Source organism: Brachionichthys hirsutus, chromosome 22, assembly GCF_040956055.1.
Source record: "Brachionichthys hirsutus isolate HB-005 chromosome 22, CSIRO-AGI_Bhir_v1, whole genome shotgun sequence".
Taxonomy (NCBI): domain Eukaryota; kingdom Metazoa; phylum Chordata; class Actinopteri; order Lophiiformes; family Brachionichthyidae; genus Brachionichthys; species Brachionichthys hirsutus.
This window is the reverse complement of record NC_090918.1, coordinates 2,630,095-2,649,736: the sequence shown is the minus strand read 5'-3', so window position 1 is coordinate 2,649,736 and position 19,642 is coordinate 2,630,095. Positions and strand designations below refer to the sequence as shown.

The following is a 19,642-nucleotide window of genomic DNA, read 5'->3' as shown; positions in this document are numbered from 1 at the left end:
ACCGTAACGCCGCTAATCGGTCCGTGTGTGTCTTTGGTTGCAATTCTTCCGTTCCGCAGTTATAACAAAGGCATTTCACCACTCGCCACTCCTTGGATAGTAATTGTTAAATTCAAATTTGAAAGTAAGATACTTTGAAAAATATTTATGTAAATATTAGAATTTATGAATCTATTTTTGCGATAAAAAATAAATACATATTTTTTTTATAATCTGTTGTGCGTCCTTATTAAAATTCCGACAACGTTTTCCGGTTATGCGCGCGCAGCAGCGGAAACGCAAAGCTGCTGTGTAATGGTGCACGGTGGTCGAAGGAGCTCGGCGTTTTAATGAAAAACATTGTTTTCCCATATTAAACATGCCGGATTATCTGGGAGATGACCAGAGGAAGACAAAGGAAGAGGTTAAGGACGATGGCCCCATCAGAGGTAATCTGTTTAGATATTTAATTATAATCTGAATAAAGATAAAAAAGAATGCACGTCGACATTAGCCACTTAAGCTAACGTTTACCAGGCTTGAAAAATAAATCGTTCCTATCGCTGGTGTTGATTAATTTCACGAGATGACGTTTGATTTTTAAGGAAAGGCTGGCACTTTATAAAATATTTAACTTTGACACAAACGGCTTAGTTCTTAAAAATGAAGACTCCTTTCCGTTGTCATCCTCACAGCTTTGGATGAAGGCGACATCGCCCTGCTGAAAACATATGTAAGTTCCCCGCGCTCGCCGAGACGTCCATTTAGAAGGCGGTGAAATCGGATTAATCATTTTTGATTTGTCGTGATGCGTTCAGGGTCAGAGCACCTACTCCAGGCAAATCAAGCAGGTGGAAGATGACATCCAGCAGCTGCTGAAGAAGATCAACGAGCTGACAGGTGGGTGATGGAAATCACGAATACGATCAGGGGCAACACAATTCACCCCGTTTTGTATACAATGGGTTTATTGGCAGGTTATGTTATTGATCACCTGTTTGCAACAACCAATCGATCAGCAGTTTCTGTGGCTGAAAGGCAGTAAATGGAAATCAGGCCAAATTCAGGGCAGTAAAATGTAATTTGATTGATGTGTGTGTGTGGACTGTAATTACTCAACTTGCGTGAATGTATTTTTGGCTTTTTACGCGGGGGGGCATTGGGATTGTTATAAATGCTCATATAAATTGCCCTGTTTTTCATTGATGCCATAGAAATATAGTTTATTTTTTTATCCCCAAAGAAATACGGGGCAAGGTGCGTCCTTCGTCTGTTCTAAATACGGGACAAGGTGCGTCCTTCGTCTGTTCTAAATACGGGACAAGGTGCGTCCTTCGTCTGTTCTAAATACGGGACAAGGTGCGTCCTTCGTCTGTTCTAAATACGGGACAAGGTGCGTCCTCTGTTCTAAATACGGGACAATTCCGTTTTTCAAGGGACGGTTGGCGACTCTCGTCTCTACAGAGAACTGGAGCGGCTGGACGTTAAGGGTAGAATCGTTTAGAGACTCGTCCGAACATTTGTTGAGTTGGTCTATTGAAACTGATCTGTCTAAACTGATCTGGTTGTTGCCAGCAGCTGATCAATAGTGTGTGTTTGTATGTGTGTGTGTGTGTGTGTGTGTGTGTGTTTCTCATCTGATGCCTGCTTGTGTTTTTGTCGGTTTTGACAGGCATTAAGGAGTCGGACACCGGCCTGGCGCCACCGGCGCTCTGGGATTTGGCGGCGGACAAACAAACCCTGCAGAGCGAACAGCCGCTGCAAGTAGCAAGGTAAAGACGTTTCTGCTCTCGTGTGACGAGCTCAGTGAAGGAACGACATGTATTATTGCAAAAGATACAGATGATTATATTACAAATGGACACTGTTTGTCGTGTTGGTGTCCCAGCTTCCTCAGCACTCACACCGTTTTAAACTATGTCACAGTGATGTTTCCTAAACCGTTTATCAGGCCCCCTTCTTTGATTTCATGTTTATCCGGTTTCGCGTGTTTGTATTCCTCAGATGCACAAAGATCATCAACGCCGACTCCGAGGACCCCAAATACATCATCAACGTGAAACAGTTCGCCAAGTTCGTGGTGGACCTCAGCGACCAAGTGGCCCCGACTGATATCGAGGAGGGCATGCGAGTCGGGTGAGGCAGAGCGAATTAAAGGTCTCGGGTGTCATTTAAAAAAAAGAATCAGATTCGTGAAGCTGTCTGTTAAACTGAGCGCATCTTCTGCCCCCCCCCCCCAGTGTTGACAGAAACAAGTATCAAATCCACATTCCCCTGCCTCCTAAGATTGACCCAACCGTCACCATGATGCAGGTTTGAATCCACGCAGTCGAGCAATCTTCTTCTAACTTCTTCTTCTAAAAACGTGAAAGAAAATTGATTCGCTGAGCTGATTATCGTTTTTTTTTTTTTACAAAACAAATTCAATATTTGTTTGCAAAACCAAAAATCAAATATTTCAAATATCAGTAAATGGGTGGAAACTGAAGTTTACTGCAAATGTCTGAAGGTTTGTAAGCGCCGGTGGCTGCGCTGCGGCTGACACTCGTTTCTCACGCAGGTGGAGGAGAAGCCGGACGTGACCTACAGCGACGTCGGCGGGTGCAAGGAGCAGATCGAGAAGCTGAGGGAAGTGGTCGAGACGCCCCTGCTGCATGTGAGCGATCGCAGCATTCACCCACAAGCTGCCGTTCATAAGGTGCTACGGTTGGGTTAATATCGTTTTGTTGTCCACTCAACAGCCCGAGAGGTTCGTCAATCTGGGGATCGAGCCCCCTAAAGGGGTGCTGCTGTTCGGGCCGCCTGGCACGGGGAAGACCTTGTGTGCCCGAGCCGTCGCCAACAGGACGGACGCCTGCTTCATCCGGGTCATCGGCTCTGAGCTGGTGCAGAAGTATGTGGGAGAGGTGAGAGAGTGAAAGCACACAAAGGTGGGGGTGGGGGTGGGGGGCTGCTGTGGTCTCGAGCCGGGATGAACGGAACCGTCTCTCGCAGGGCGCCAGGATGGTGCGAGAGCTGTTTGAGATGGCCCGGACTAAAAAGGCCTGTCTGATTTTCTTTGATGAAATTGATGCCATTGGAGGTAAGTTTCAGATTTTCTCATACGTTTGTTTGTTTCAACATTTGAAAGCAAAATGTCAAAGAAAATCAGTTTGTGTTTTGTTGAGTTTGTTCATTTAATAGGAGAGCGCCTTTTCTGTAATATAAACGGAGCTGACAAATTTACGTTTGAGTGGATGATGCTCTGATTCGCCGCCGGTGCCAGACTACTACGTTTTTAGTTCAAAGGCATTTTAGTAAATACGTCGTGACATCATCACTTCAAAGGAGGAAGCGCTTTTCACTCCGTCCTTGCGTAAAGGTGAAACCGTGTCTTTTATAACCTGCTAGGTGCTCGTTTCGATGACGGCGCTGGCGGGGACAACGAGGTCCAGAGGACCATGCTGGAGCTCATCAACCAGCTGGACGGCTTTGACCCTCGAGGCAACATAAAGGTTCTGATGGCCACCAACAGGCCCGACACCCTGGACCCGGCGCTGATGAGACCCGGACGTCTGGACAGGAAGATCGAGTTCAGCCTGCCTGACCTGGAGGTGAGTCGGCGGCGCATGAAGTCTGAAAGAAGCGTGCGACAGAAATGGAGCCAGAATGTGAGACGGGAAGCTCCCTGGAATGTGATGTTTGAAGATGACATTGTGATCTGCAGTAAGAGCAGGTAGAGGAGAGACGGGGACTATATCAGTAGAAGGATGCTGAGGATGGAACCATCAGGGAACAGGACTAGAGGTCGGCCCAGGAGAAGAAACATGGACGTAGTGAGGGAGACATGAGAGTGGCTGGTGTTGGGGAGGACGATGCAAAGGACAGGGTGAAGTGGAGAAGGTTGGGTTGCTGTGGCGACCCCTCAGGGGACATGAAGAAAGTCCAGTCGTAGTAATGTGTTTGTTTAGCTGATCGTAACTTCCTTAATGAATCTAGAGCCTCATTTGTGTTTTTTGTGTTTAAGGGTCGGACACACATCTTCAAGATTCACGCTCGCTCCATGAGTGTGGAGAGAGATATTCGCTTTGAGCTGCTGGCTCGCCTCTGTCCCAACAGCACCGGTAAGCCTCGCGCTCATTCACATCACATCCTATAGTTGGCGGCCACCAGGGTGCGCTGTAAGAAAGCTTTGTCAATCTCTGACCCAACTCAAAGCCCTAAATGTCTGAAACTGGAAGCCGCTCCTTCGTGAATTCCACGCGGTATCTTCCGTTCATCTTGAAAGCCGTGCTTCCGTATTCTTCCCGTCAGGCGCCGAGATCCGCAGCGTGTGCACCGAAGCGGGAATGTTCGCCATCAGGGCTCGCAGGAAGATCGCCACCGAGAAAGACTTCCTGGAGGCCGTCAACAAGGTCATCAAGTCGTACGCCAAGTTCAGCGCCACCCCCAGATACATGACCTATAACTGAGTGTGTGTGTGTGTGTGTGTGAGCTGGCATTGTACTGTCAGTTAGCAGAGGATTCAGTATCATCCTGGTGTCTTTGTTCCTTCAAAATAAAGTTTATTCCAGATTTGAGACTCTGACTGGTGCAACATTTCTTAAAGGCCTGTTTTGGCTACAGTAACAACCGAAACTTCAATATGCAGAAGAAAAAAAACACAATCAGAATACAATACAGTATATTGATCAATGGCAGTGCTTTTGTTGGTTTAAATACACAATAACATAGAAATACCCCATCAGTGATGACCGGCAGCCTGTAAACACTCTTATCCCGGGTTCTACCACTAGCTGGACTCCTATTGGTCCATAATTTACTTTAGAGGAGACGCATCTGAGGAAACGTTTGGGAGAAGCTCTAATGCTCCGTCTCGCTGTTCTCCAGCATCAGTGGATAAATGCTGACAGGAAGACGTGGGCCCTCGCCCACGTGACTTGTCCTCGGTTACGTCTGTTGTCCCCCCCCTCCCCCTCTTACTGGGTCGTCCTGTCGGGCCGAAGGGAGTTCAAGTGTTGACAGCTGAGAAGGGCATCATGAATGGTGGGAAACACCATCTCTGGGGTCACGACCCCAGTGAAGAACTGTAGCGCGTCCAGCTCAGACAGCAGAACTCCTGGTAGACGGAAGCAGAGGGAGCAGAGATTAACCCTCAAACTAACCAGCGATAATAATCCAGATCTACTGGGTCCAAAGTGAGCTGTAATAATCCATAATGGGGCTGAAATCTGTTGCACACACTCGGATACCAAACCCTGAAATGTGTGATTTCATCAACATCCAGAAATGATATTTTAAGAGAACACCTTCCAGGATTAAAGAAAGCCGCTCGACTCCTTTGAGCGGGATCTAATCTGGCCCATCCTCCCACGAAGGCTCAGTGAAGTACATGAAGTATTTGTTTGTGTAATCCTGACGCCGTTTCTGAGCTGCAGGATAACTTACTGCTGCACCCGGCGACGGCCACCCGCACACCCACAGCAGAGTATTCCTTAATGACCTGCGGAGGCACAAAGTCACGGAGGTTGGCGTCAGGACGGCGCCGCCGTTACAGGAATGAATCCCCGTCCGGAGAAAGAACCTGTTTGATGGCTTTGGCTCCGACGGAGTCGATGAAGCAGACCGACGTCCAGTCCAGGACGATGGCGTGAACGGGACAGACGGGTTCGAGAACGACGTCCTCGTCGTCCATGTCTGAAGAGGCGTGGCCCTCCTCCGGCTGGCCGTTCCTCTGCTCCGCCGCCACGTGGGTCGCTCCCTGCTCCTCATGCTGGAAACCGTCACACACACGATTCGTGATCGAATACACATCAATACAGACACCGAGAGGGATCATTAGCTATGCAGCAGCCTAGCGAGAGCATTAAAGGTGACGTATTCTACCCTTTCTCCACAAGTTAACTCAGTTCTCAGGCACTTCTATGAAATATCTGCATCTGCCTTTGGTCCAAATAGCAAACAGCAAACTGACAGGATGGTTTATTTTGCTGTTTTGGGGTTGATAAGGACCTAAAATCACCATAATAGTGTAGAAACATGGGAAAGTGAGTTTTTCATAGTATGTCCCCTTTAAGTTAATTCCCACTATTAACCAGGGCGACTGTTCACGCAGGCAAACCAGACGGACTCACTTGGGCGCAAAGCTTCAGTGTGGCGCTCTGCTTGATATTGTTCTTCCCGAGCTTCTTCTGGGCTTTCCGGGCCGTTTGTACGTTTTCCGGATCGACTCCAGTCTGAGGGAAAACGGTGTGCAAATACAATTCATGAATTGTGTTCCAATTATAAATATAAAATCGTTAATTCTATGCTAAATTGTGGGTTTTTGGTTCCATCTGCCTTTTAAGTTAAAAGGCTTACGATTCTAAGATTGGATTTATGCCAGGCTAAGTGGATTTAACAGGTTTGAATGTTTCAATGTAAAGCGTCTAGAAAACCAATGCATTATTATTAACTTAAAACAGACACAGGCTGGCTTTACCTTCTCCTTGAGGGCGTTCACATACATGTCGCTGTTAGCAAAGTAGATCGGCGCGCTGGAGTGGAAAATCTTAATCCCGTCGTATTCGTGCGCCTAGAACAGAAGCAGCGGTTGAGCCGTTCAGGCCGACGGACTCGGCGACGCCTTTGTCTCGTGTTCGGACTTACCTCTTCATACTCCGCCACGTCACAGTAGAGCCCGGTACCAGGAACATGGCCCAGGATGGCACTTCTAGGGCTGGACAACAAGAAGGCGATGAGTTAAGATGCGTATTAATGCTCCCCAGTTTATTTGGTTGTCTCTACTGCAATATTATGAAACAGACAGAAAACACCTTGAATTACATCCACAAAATAAAGGCGATAAATGCTAATCAGGTCATGACGATCCTCCCATACCATTGTTTGATAAAAGCTTCCAAGAGCTCCGATTGAACATTCAAAATGTACGAATTTGGATTTTCTATGTGGTTATTTTTCATTCATAAAATTTGAAGAAAATGGGCAAATGGAGAATTTCCGAGCTGTGAAACGACTTCTGTAGCGTTATGTTACTATAATAAACACACTCCCCGTCAGCAGTACCTCTGCGTCCTGTAGATGACCGTTAAAATGGCGAAAGCGACGGCCACCAGCAGCCCGTAATCCAGACCCAGCAGCACAGACGCTACGAAGGCGACCAGCCAGATGGCCTGGAACAGACGGAGGAAACCGTTTGATGGTGAAAGAAAATGGTCAGAACTTTCACTCTGTAAAGTGAACCAAGATTTTGACTCAGCAGTGACTCGATTAGATTAGATTACGGCCTCAGAGCGGCCTCTGAAATTTCTCTGGCGTCACAATATTCTATTTGTTTGTGGCTAAAATGATGGTCTTGGAAATTATTAGTGATGCTGACCTATGAAGTCTTTAATATAACACGTCATCACATCTTATTTTGTCCTATTTATATAATAAGTGCAGAGCAGGAGCCGGTTCAGCTCAGTTAGCACCTCCAGGTTTTCAGTGTGCCACTGCACGATAACCTCCGACATCTCTGTCCTTGAAATTATAAATCGCACAGACTGACCAGTTCGATCTTACTGGTCCTCCACAGAGCAGGAACGTCTCGGAACTGTTTGAACATCCCCAGCAGGTTCACCATGATTATGGCAGCCAGCGCAGTCTAGGAAAGAGCAGAACTTACATGACTTAGAAAAGATTCTGGACTTCTCTGGTATTGTGATGGGAAAACTTGCAGACAGTAGGAAACGCCGCCTCGTCATCTCCACCCACCTGAGGGAGCGACTGGAAGGCAAAACCGATGGCCACCACGACCAGCAGCACCACGAGAGACGACAGCATTCCTGCAATCTGAGCACCAATCCAGTGAATTCAATGTTATCTAAATCTGCCGTGGACAGAAGTTCAAACAGCCTCCCTGCTCGAGTTGTACGTTTCTCAGTGTGGAACTGAATTATCTGTTGGGATTCGCCAGTTTGGGAGTTTTTCCTGCTGTTTTTATCTGTTACTCTTGTGCTCTTCTCAGAGAGAACCCACCCCGCAGATATGGGGAGAACATGCGCACTCCACATAGATAGGAATCGAAACCGGAACCTTATTACTGTCAGGCAACAGCGCAACCCACTGCGCCACCGTGCCGCTCATAAGATAGAAGTGGGGGAGATGAAGATGCTGAGGTTCTCCTTGGGAGTGACCAGGTTGGACAGGATTAGAAATGAGGCAATAAGAGGGACAGTGAAGGTTAGACGTTTTGGAGAGAAGGTCAGAGAGACCAGACTTTGATGGTTTGGACTAGGGATGTCAAGATTAATCGGTTTTATGATTACCGCGATTATAAAAAGTCACGGTAGGATATTCGCAAGAATTTTACAACCCACGGTTTACCGCGGAAATCTCTCAGTGCGAGTTGCAGCACAACTTGCATAAGGTAGGATGGCATGGGCATGCGTGTCTGTGCGTAATGCGTATATGGAATATGGGGAACAGCCCGTAGACTCACTAGCAAAGACGATGGCCATAATATGAGGCCTTCAAGTCTCCCATCGCCCTTCAGGTATCAAAACAGAAAAAATATTGAGCAGGCACTAAAGTTTAATAAGATATAGCCCCAGAGTAATATTAGTCGAATATAATAATACTATAATAATTTAATAACAATAATTATGTTTATTTTGTCATTCATGTAATATTTTTATACAATATTTACTCAACTTGAGCTTTTACATTATAATTGCTCCTTTTAATCTATAATACAATTATCAATTATGTCTGCTAATCTTGTGGGTAAAGTCGGGTTCTGTCTTTCCCTCCTAATCCTGTAAAGTGCCTTGAAGCTTCTTGAAGCTTCTAAAAGTTTAAAAGTGAATGTTTACAAGTTCAAGTATTAATAAAGCATTTTTAAAGACAAATACATAAAAATCTCAGTGGTTTCCTCTCATAATGTCGATAATCGTATAATTGCATTATTTCTTCTCACAATAATCGCGACTCAAAAATTTGAAATCGTGACATCCCTAGTTTGGACATGTCCAGAGGACAGACGGGGACTATATCGGTAGAAGGATGCTGAGGATGGAACTGCCAGGGAACAGGACTAGAGGACGACCCAGGAGAAGATACATGGACGTAGTGAGGGAGGACATGAGAGTGGTTGGTGTTGGGGAGGATGATGCAAAGGACAGGGTGAAGTGGAGAAGGTTAGGTTGCTGTGGCGACGCCTCATGGGACAAAAGCCCAGCAGTAGTAGAGTGGGTCTACCTACATTCCTAAAGTCTGGTTTTAAAGCTTCAGTTCAACTGGAGACGGCGTAATCAGTCCTGCAGCGGAAGCGAGAGGGCTCACCTGAGTTTTTCCACCCGTGCTCTCCTGCACCAGGCTCCTCGACATGGAGCAGCTGATAGTAAAGGTTTGGAAGAAAGAGCTGATGAAGTTGCACAGGCCAATGGCGATAAGCTCCTGAAACACAAATATTTGTTCTCAGCTGTTTTAAGTTGAACAAGTAGACGGCCACAGGCCACACAGAACAAAGAACTGTATTAAAGGCGAACATGCTTGACGTCTCATCTGCGGCTCGTCACATTTTCAGACTCACCTGGTTGCCATCCACATTGTAGCCATATTTAAGGGCAAAGATCTTAGCAAGTGAGATAGCCATTGAAAATCCGACAATTGCTATGGCGAAGGCATCTGCGACCAAACTGGGTAACAAGGAGAAGAGCGGGACGGTGGGAGGGCGGAGCCTGAGGACAGAGGATATCACAGTAACAATCTTTAAGATTCAACATCTGCAGGACATTAAGGAAACGAGAACGGAACAACCCACCCTCTTGGTATCGTCCCGACCACATCCACCTCATAGGTGCCGGCTAAGGACATGCCGTAGGAGACTCCGGTCGACACGATGACCACGATAATCTCCCCAGGAATGGGAATGGGCAGTCTTTTCTTGAAGCGCTCGTTGAGGTCCTTGATCCCGTACAAGAAGACGAGGCACACAAGGCCCACGGTGAGAGTGGCAACGTTGGTGTTGGTGATGTCACCGAGGACAGCCTTGGTGCTCTGGGAAGAGAGGATAACAAACCCAATCACGATAAGAGAGGTTGTTTTTATTTGTAATTCTAAGATCGAAATTGCTCAGAGGTGCACTTTGAGGATCGAGGATTTCGTTTCCTTATTTTGCGACATCAGCTTGGATTCAAATGCGTGAATTTATATGAAGATTCAGAGAGAAAAGCTTCAGAAACACAAACCGCTTTCTCACGTTCTTTTAAAGACACAGCAACACGTACTTCACTCACATAAATAACAGCAAGGGGTCCGCTGAAGCGCTGCGTTTTCACCCCGAGCAGGTACTTCAGCTGAGAGACGGCGACGTGCACGGCCGCTGCCGTGGTGAAGCCTCGCACCAGAGGCTCCGTGAGGTAGATGGCCACGAAGCCAAACCGGAGAAGACCTAAGAGCAGCTGAAAGGAGCACGGAGATAAGGCACGAGATAAGAACACGCACGAGCTGTGTTGTGCTTTTGCGCCGCTGACCTGAATGAGTCCCACGAGCGTCGTTAGCACGACGGCCACCTGCACCCGCTTGACATCGCGGGCCTCCACGTCGACCGCGACAGACGCGTTGGATCCATTGGCAGCTACCAAGAACAGGGAGTCTGGGGCCTCTCTCACTGCAACACCCCCAATCATGATGCTTATCACTGCGAAAACACCTGCAGATCAACGGGCTTCGGTCAGGGAAAATGGCGTAGAGCGCAGACACGGGGACGCACGCGCGACTTGTGCACGTTCCCCCCCGCTTGACGTCAAACTACGAGCTGTTTCGGGGTTGATAAGGACCCAAACTCACCATGAAGGCAACATTTTTATTGTAAACCAGTTTCCCCAGACACACAAGTGTCTTATCAATATTGACATTCCCTGCGGGAAATAAGCAGAAGAGCAACCCCAAACCAGGCAAGCTGTTAGCGGTTGTATAGTCGACGAGCCGACGGCGTGCGAGTGAAAAGGCCGTTTGCTCCGCAGCCCAGTTCTTCACCTGCTGGGGTGGCAGAACTGTCCCGACCCGGCTGCCGAGCTGAGAAAGGCGGTTGTCACACGTCTGAGTGAACTTAAACTCGCAGTGTGTGACTTTTTCCACAGATCAGCAAACATTAGCAAGTTACAGCAAATACTAAGAAAGTGGCGCCCGAGGGGTCAGAATATTATCGACAGGATTTCTGTTGTTAGCGCTTCCAGCGGAGTCCCGCACTGCAGCTTTAATGATCTGACCCACTAACCGGGTCAGAGGGTTCACTGAGACCCCCCCCCCCCCCCCCCAGTGGTGGATTGGTGGACAGATTTACTTTGGAAGAACTTGAAACATCAGAGATGTCACGTACTGATTCTTATAGCAACTGCTAATTTAGAATGCAAAGAGCATCAACAAATAATAAACGGTGCGGAAGAAGCTCGACTAAAACACGATCTGACAAAATTGGAACAAGTCCGGTTTCTTCATTTTTGGATTATCTTTAAACTCAGAGGCAGATTTGGCCAAACGCATCGACTCGCATCGCGAGATTCGTGGCTACGCTTGATTTTGGTTGTGTATGAACTGTTTGTAATCGCTCTTATCGCTCTCGCCGTCTCAGTTTCACATTCTTGCTGTAAGCAGGCATCGCTGTGCGTGTGTGTGCAGTGTCATCGGACTCCTGGCAACATCGCATCACCTGCTATAACCGGAACAACTGGAAATATTTAAAGGCGAGTTGATGCAGCAGATTAAAGCAGCTCAGAAAACTAACCTCGATAACTGCCTTCCTTCCAGGTGTTGCCGTTTCCATTTAAACCCAAGATTAGCCCCAAACTTAGCAGCGTATTTACCGCCTGCGTTGTCTCACCTACAGATATGTGCCTGGACGTGCCGAGGAAGGTGTAGAGCAGCACCGGGTAGAATGAGGAGTAGAGGCCGTAAACTGGAGGCACAGCCGCCAGCATGGCGTAGGCCAGGCCTGTGGAGCAGAGGACAGGGGTGGATGTAAACAAGCTCAGAGTCACAGACGTGTCAAAACAGACGCAGTGGGAAGCTGGAAGCAGCCTCCCGGGAGCGGCAGCCGGCCTTTCACACACTAAAGCCACGGAACCTTGAATAGCGCAACCCCGCAGGCTTCATCGGTCAGAACGGGGAATGTTTTCGGCTTCCTAGCGAACACGTAGGCCCGTAACTCGTTCGTAATTAGAGAAGCGTTCGATGCTGCAGAGCCCTCACCTTGAGGCAGCTGCACAACGCCGGTGCTGAGACCCGAGACCACGTCTGAAAACAGGTACTGCCTGACCGGGTAGGACGGGAGCCAAGTCAGAATAGGCAGGAAGCTAAAAAGCGCTGCCTTGGCCCTCGCCGATGAACAGCTGTGAAAAGAGGTGAACGGATTTGTTTGTGATAAAAGGTAAATAAATAATAATAAAGAATCTATTTCTGGAGATAATCAAAGAAAAAAAAAAGAAAAACCTGCACCGAAAATACAATTTATTATAAAGAAATATAATACATTTTATTCCATTAAACGAATCAACTAATTATGGCAGCTCGGCTATTTCTAGGCATTTTACTATTGCGTATGATTTAATGCCTGACATTAAAGACTGAATCCTATAATTCAGATTATAGGATTCAGTCCATTCAACCATTTGGCTTGACAAATCCCGAGAGGAACGCTCCAGGCTGAACTTACTGGAAGTGGCGTGCCAGCCTCTGTCGGAGGGTGCTCGCGTTGTCTTTGCGGTGCAGAAGGTGCGAGCGGATAAAAGCTTCGTCGTAGACTGGACGCTCCAGCCGGTACGTCAGCGCCGAATCTGCATCCGGCTGATCTGCAGCTTCCTCTTGCGCCATCGCAGCGTTAGGAGGGCCGGTCGCATTTACGACTTGATTCTGCAGTATTGTTCCTCCTTCCGTCAGTGTCTGGTCAGGTTGTAAAAGAGAGAAATTCAGAAAACAAGCACCAAAGATTCAACGCCGGTAAACATTTACTTGACTTGCGTAGCATTTCATCCTGATCCCTTTACGAATGTTTGGGGTATAAAAACACGATCGATCACACTAGGAAACCGCATGCCACTGATTAATTGAGGTTTTTAATTCCCTGAATGATGTTCTGTTGGTATTAAGCGGTTAAAAGTAAGATTGCATCCGGACAGGTGATGCTAACTTTCTGTTTTTCTTTGAAAGCAGGTGACAGTATTTGATATTTCCGTGTGAGTCATGGGTGACAAAGCTGGAATATAACTATTCATAAAACTATAAATGATGCAGTATACAGAATATAATATTTAATTAATCCTATGAATGAAGTAGTAACCCCAGACCCCCACCTTCCTGAAGCTAACCCCAGACCCCCACCTTCCTGAAGCTAACCCCAGACCCCCACCTTCCTGAAGCTAACCCCAGACCCTCACCTTCCTGAAGCTAACCCCAGACCCTCACCCTCCTGAAGCTAACCCCAGACCCCCACCTTCCTGAAGCTAACCCCAGACCCTCACCCTCCTGAAGCTAACCCCAGACCCCCACCTTCACGAAGCTAACCCCAGACCCTCACCTTGATGATGATGATGAATATATTTATTAGATAGAATGTTAGAGTACAAGTACAGTCACACAGTAGCATGTATTACAGTACAAATAACGTCAAACATCCTGTCTCAGAGGAGCATTTCAAAAAAGCCCTTGCGGGCTTGTTTCCGTTGAAAGTCCTTCGTACATAAATCATCCACAAAAAACAATACAAATAACAATACAAATAAAAATAAATCCAATATTAAATTACGCAATTGATGCAACGTAACATTAGAAAGACAAAAATAAAATGTTATTACACCGCCAGTGCAAACTAACAATTAATCTAAAATAAATTACACCACTGATGCGAGATGACAATAAATAACTTACATAAACATAAACTTCATGAAGCTAACTCCAGACCCTCACCCTCCTGAAGCTAACCCCAGACCCTCACCTTCCTGAAGCTAACCCCAGACCCTCACCCTCCTGAAGCTAACCCCAGACCCTCACCCTCCTGAAGCTAACTCCAGACCCTCACCTTCCTGAAGCTAACCCCAGACCCTCACCCTCCTGAAGCTAACTCCAGACCCTCACCTTCCTGAAGCTAACCCCAGACCCTCACCTTCCTGAAGCTAACCCCAGACCCTCACCTTCATGAAGCTAACCCCAGACCCTCACCTTCATGAAGCTAACCCCAGACCCTCACCTTCATGAAGCTAACCCCAGACCCTCACCTTCCTGAAGCTAACCCCAGACCCCCACCTTCCTGAAGCTAACCCCAGACCCTCACCTTCATGAAGCTAACCCCAGACCCTCACCTTCATGAAGCTAACCCCAGACCCTCACCTTCATGAAGCTAACCCCAGACCCCCACCTTCCTGAAGCTAACCCCAGACCCTCACCCTCCTGAAGCTAACCCCAGACCCTCACCTTCCTGAAGCTAACCCCAGACCATCACCCTCCTGAAGCTAACCCCAGACCCTCACCTTCATGAAGCTAACCCCAGACCCCCACCTTCCTGAAGCTAACCCCAGACCCTCACCTTCATGAAGCTAACCCCAGACCCTCACCTTCCTGAAGCTAACCCCAGACCCTCACCTTCGTGGTCCCTCCGGCTCCTGGATGCTGCCGGCCGAGGAGATGAATAATCGGCCTGACCTTCGCAGTTAGAGTCGAACCCAGCCCAATGCCGTCCAGGGACGGCGGCGGAGACTTGTGACAGCCCAGAGCTGGTCCATGTCGAAACGATTATTTACGCAATTCTGGCGTTCCTTCCTTCTTTCCGGTGTCTGCACGGAGCGGGTTTGATTCTCACGCATGCGCAGTCTTTGCGCTATAGTTCTAGATCCGGACCCGGACCCATGACCAAGCTCTGGTAAATTCACAAGAATAGAAATATTTCATGGAGCATTTTTTCCGACGATCGCTGGCGCTGCTACTCCAGTTAATACGGCAAAAGCTGAGCCAATCACGGCCAGCGCAGCAGAGAGGGCTGGACTATGCTGCTGACGTCACGGCATGGCTCTCTAAAAAGGTCAGGAAGATCGATGCAGAAACTCTCATCGGTCTCGGAGGCAATGTTCCCTCTAATTTCTCATGTGTCTGACACAAACTCCCCGAGCAGACCCTCGGACAAATGTGAGCAACATCATAATAATACATTTTATGTTGAACGCACTTTATATTTGAAAGCAAACCTCAAAATGCACAAGATTATAAAAAAAAACATAAAAACAAGAGATAAAAAAAAATCAACAAATAAAACAGAGAAAATTAGCAAGCAAAGGAGGTACAATTTATTTTGTATACAGAGGAGGAAGGGTGTTAACTGTGGATGATGAGGAGGAGGATATATATTTTTCTTTATATATGATAGTATTTTATAGTTTATTAATACGAGTATTTAAGTTTAATATTTTTAATGTGAATAAAGGATGAACATGAACATCCAAAGAATGACAAATGTCCAGCACAAAATGCTGCGTGTTGGAACTGCAAGAAGTTGGGCAGTCATTTTACAGTCATATGTCGCTCCTGTGTGGTCAACGAGGGTATTGCACCCAAGGAATTCAATTTTATTTCTATAGCGCCAGATCACAACAGAAAGTTATCTCAAGGCACTTTACAGGATTAGCAGGGAAAGACAGAACCCAACTTAACCTGCAAGAGCAAGAACTTTGGCAACGGAGGCAAGGAAAGTGAGAGCAATGCAACCTGCTCTCTGGGAGGAATCACAGACGTGGATGATTCAACAAAGGCGTGGACTGTAAAGCTACCAATACAGGGTAAACAAGTCTTGATTCAGGATCTGACACAAGTGTTATACCTGAAGAGACATTTGACAAGTTTGCCCATAAACCATTGGAAAGATTGCCAGGTCCACCACACCAGCACCTATCAAAACGAGCGTTAACTCCTCCCACCGGACTCTGAGTCAGTGGAGGTTGCTGGGTTAGTGTTTGTGGCTCTCACTATGCTCTCCCTCTTCTCCCTCAGATCTCCTGTGACCTTGATGATCCAGACTTTCCTCGAGAGACCGATGAGAACCTGGTGTTTTGGGATAATTCTTGGTTATGGTTGGATGGAAGGGGTACAATTAAGGAGCACAAATAAATCAATTGCACTTTCCCCTCAGACACTGTGAATTTGTCGCTTTTTGTTTGTCCCTGTTGTATGTTCCATGTTTCACTGCGGTGTGCGCAGCCCTCTACGGCGTAAAACATAATCAAATATAATAGGCTAGTGTGCCAAGAGGGCAGGTGACGGTCACAATCACAATAAAAAAAATAAAATTGCATAAAACTCTAGCAGTATGTATGTTGTCACTCTTGAGCACAAATGCAGACAAGTTAATAAGAAGAAAAAAGAAAGAAAGAAAAGAATGAGAAGCAGGTGAATGTTATCATCATAGGGGAGGAGGAAACGTGAGGATTAATGATGAACGCCATGGCATCAAGCAGTTCAATACTTTATTGAATCTCAATATTAATCATCCACCTTGGAATGCTTTGCCTTTTTCCCCCTTTTTGCTCCTTGTTAATACGTCTGAGCAGCAACATTGATCTAAGGCCTCAGAATGGCGCCAGTGCTCACCGGGTGGGAGCACTTCCTGTCCATTGTCCTTGCTTTGATATATATTTAGTTTCGCATTGTCATCGCCACTAAGTAATAGAGCACATGCTGCCAGAAACAATAGTGATCAGTGGGGGCTGTGCACTAAATTGAACCGCAACAACAACAACAGCTAAATCCTCTTTACAGACGTGTGCTGTTAGCATTACAGGCACGTAAAGTGTGGCAGGAAAACTTCCATTGCATTTTCTTTATAATGTAAAGTTTTGTGATGATTAAATATTCCAGGTACTGGATTTCATTAATTGGAAGACATCTGAATTCTAAGATTATAGAAAATACTCCCAATACAATGGCTAATCTCGACATAGGAGCAAGTTTATTCCTTGTGGATTGAGCTACCACCGCTTTCATTTGTTTTAACTTTGTAAAAGTTTTGTGTAATACGTATATGCATTCAATCAAAATACAACATTTAAGAAGCAGAAGCTGTAATTTTAGTAATAAAATTAGATACGAGGCAGCCCCATCAGTGTTTCATGATTGCATATTGCAAAGGTTTCGGCAACTTTCTTTATTTTCTGCTGCAACATAAGTGTAAGGATCTGGACTCTCTACTAGTCTCAGAACTGAATAAGCCTCTTTAATCAGAGATCAAACGTCTTTGGTCAAACTTGAGCAAGTCCAGTTGATTCTTTTTTTTTTTTTTTGCGATTTACCTTGATCTGGATGACTGAGAATCTACAGGCATGCATATTATAGTATAGAATTAATATTTCCACGGCATCACCATGCAAGCCTAGTTTTGCTACTTTAGTCAGGGAGCAGATAGATACTATTAAATTAGAGATTTGAGCTTCACCACTTCCTCATAATATGCTTTTTAAAGTTGTTCAAACAAATATTTGGGTTAGGATTCATCATTTTCACATCACAATCATAAAGAACACACCTCATGGCTTAATCATTGTTATAGGAATTATGCACCATTTTCCAAAGCACAAAAGGCATTGCCTCGCTCCAAGGGTGTGTTATCCACTTCCCTGTGTGACTGATCAATAGTTTACTTTGGCTGACTTCAGAAGGGGCGCAGCTTCTTCCAGACGTGTTTCAGGAGGTGATTACAGACCTACCCAAACTACGAAGGATTGACTGGATGGTTTATTTTGCTGTTTTGGGGTTGATAAGGACCCAAAAAGCACCATAATAGTGTAGAAACATGGGAAAAGTGAGTTTTTCCATAATATGTCCCCTTTAATTATTATTGCTAGATTGTGTTAGCTCATGTAAGCTAAGCCTGGTTTGTCTATACGTTTAACTGGCTGACTTTTGTTTCAATCAATCAGTCGGGACTGAGAACACTAAGGTGTCAAAATAGTCTTTTGGATTAATTTTTTTGTTTTGCTAAGCGTACCAATAAATATTACGACAATAAGACTAATTTTACTGATTATTACTGAGATGTGAGTTGAGGATGAAACGTTAGTCTGACTTTACTGTCAAGTATGAAATTACTGTACGCTTGGTTACATTCATTGTTTACTCTCGATATTGATTTCTCCTCGCCCACATAAACTTTGGACCATTGTGACTAGACATTGACATTGTTTTCCCACTGTTAGTTTGTCCTCAAACACAGACACAGAAGATATGTAACAGAACGCGCATGGCCGATGGACATTAGTCCCGGCTGCGAGCCTTCTCTGAACGCACGGCTTTCTCACGCCGACCTGGAGAGACGTGTGTGAAGTCTTGTTTCTGTTGGGAGACCTGCTCAGTTTTTAGTGTGCAAAGGTCTAAAGGAGGGGAACCCTCCGAAGAAACGTGAGGCCTGTTACTGAGTTCCTTAACTTGTCTGCACCAGTAAGTCAATTTCTTTTCACTTGCATCTTTGTGTCAAATAAATCTCTGTAATTGATTAAAAGGATTTTAATCTTACAGTGTCATTGTCAGTGGTTCACTGTCAGTCCGCTATCATTCATCTTTGATGACATCCATGCACAGTTGTCGTCTGCCGGCGTTATCTCCGCGGGCGGTTGTTGCTGTTTACGGCCCGTGATAGGTTTAAAGTCTGTGCCATAAAATAAAAAAATAAAAAACACCTTTCAAGTTTAGAGCCTGGAAAAGCTTCTGTTGTAAAACAAACAATTTAATAGAGAATAACCTGAATTGAGCATCGATCTTGAACTTTGTGTTTTGTTTCCTTTTTTGTTTAAACTTGACGTTTATGTTTTTATGTCTGGTGGCAGGTTTTATAAGGAAGAGTACCAGTGTCTCTCATCGTGACTGATGGCTCGGGGACTTCGTGTGCTTCATGTTGACTCACCGTCATGCTTTGTTAGGCAACGGGGGGCTCTGCTCACATTACAATAGTTGTAATGTAAAGTTGTCACTCGCCCGACACTGTTCACCTTTTAATCAGCATTGTTATTCTCTCTGGTTGTTTACTTTTGTCATGAATTAATTCATAGTTTATTTATACTGACACAAATCGGGTATGAATCGACTCTGGAAACATGTATAAAAGGGTCTCACATCTGATTTGGAAGCATCAGGTTTTTGCATTCAAAGGCAAAAAAAATAAGTCAGATTTGGTTTCAAATAGAGGCAAAAATCCCAAATGAGTCAATTCATCCTGGTAATATTAACATAGCCTGGTGTAGAACAGTCATTGTTAATGCTACTGGTGAAATTATGAGATTAATTAATCTATCTTCATTGGTGCAAAGTGTTGCTGTAACATTAATATGGATTGATCCTTCTGGAGTACGATGATGCTTCATTGTTCTAGTTGGATCTCTGTGTTGAATAAAGTCAACTTTTAAGAAGCATCTGGGATGAGAGGTGAAGCGCCTTCAAGCTTTTCCACCATGTTTCAGCTGCCTTTATTCAACAAGAGATCCACTGTGGCTGACAGGCTCTACAGACACGAAAATGATGTCTGCTGACATTTGATTGTTTTTTGGATCTTACAAAGGGAAGCATCATAAAACTATAAGAATGTTAGCGCTGCATGTTAACATTATATCAGTCTGCTTACATTTCATAATTAAAACTAACTTACATTTTTATGAGCATCTCCTATAGCAGG

General features: G+C 45.6%; 2 protein-coding genes across 3 annotated transcripts; one reads left to right on the top strand and one right to left on the bottom strand.

Annotated features, from left to right (window-relative positions):
* Window positions 1–271: 271 nt before the first annotated feature.
* On the top strand, window positions 272–4,538 carry psmc2 (proteasome 26S subunit, ATPase 2). Of its 2 annotated transcripts, none has more exons than XR_011106081.1 (12): window positions 272–428; window positions 675–712; window positions 798–879; window positions 1,652–1,751; window positions 1,984–2,115; window positions 2,220–2,292; window positions 2,540–2,635; window positions 2,721–2,885; window positions 2,974–3,061; window positions 3,370–3,572; window positions 3,686–4,082; window positions 4,273–4,324. XR_011106081.1 is itself a non-coding variant. In XM_068755364.1 (12 exons), the coding sequence occupies exons 1-12, from the start codon at window positions 359–361 to the stop codon at window positions 4,428–4,430; spliced, it is 1,302 nt and encodes a 433-aa protein (XP_068611465.1). In that variant the 5' UTR covers window positions 272–358; the 3' UTR covers window positions 4,431–4,538. The 2 variants fall into 2 exon arrangements, 1 of the variants encoding a protein (XP_068611465.1); XM_068755364.1 differs by having other exon boundaries at window positions 3,986–4,082; window positions 4,273–4,538.
* Window positions 4,503–14,600, bottom strand: slc26a5 (solute carrier family 26 member 5). Its single transcript, XM_068755363.1, has 18 exons — window positions 14,578–14,600; window positions 12,656–12,882; window positions 12,193–12,332; window positions 11,825–11,935; window positions 10,476–10,654; window positions 10,239–10,403; window positions 9,764–9,999; window positions 9,533–9,680; window positions 9,283–9,396; window positions 7,714–7,791; window positions 7,508–7,603; window positions 7,024–7,130; window positions 6,607–6,676; window positions 6,440–6,532; window positions 6,093–6,194; window positions 5,543–5,731; window positions 5,407–5,461; window positions 4,503–5,077 (listed from the first exon to the last, which is right to left on the bottom strand). Exons 2-18 carry the CDS (start codon window positions 12,811–12,813, stop codon window positions 4,938–4,940), a joined length of 2,181 nt encoding a protein of 726 aa, XP_068611464.1. The 5' UTR covers window positions 12,814–12,882; window positions 14,578–14,600; the 3' UTR covers window positions 4,503–4,937.
* Between the last annotated feature and the right edge of the window lie 5,042 nt (window positions 14,601–19,642).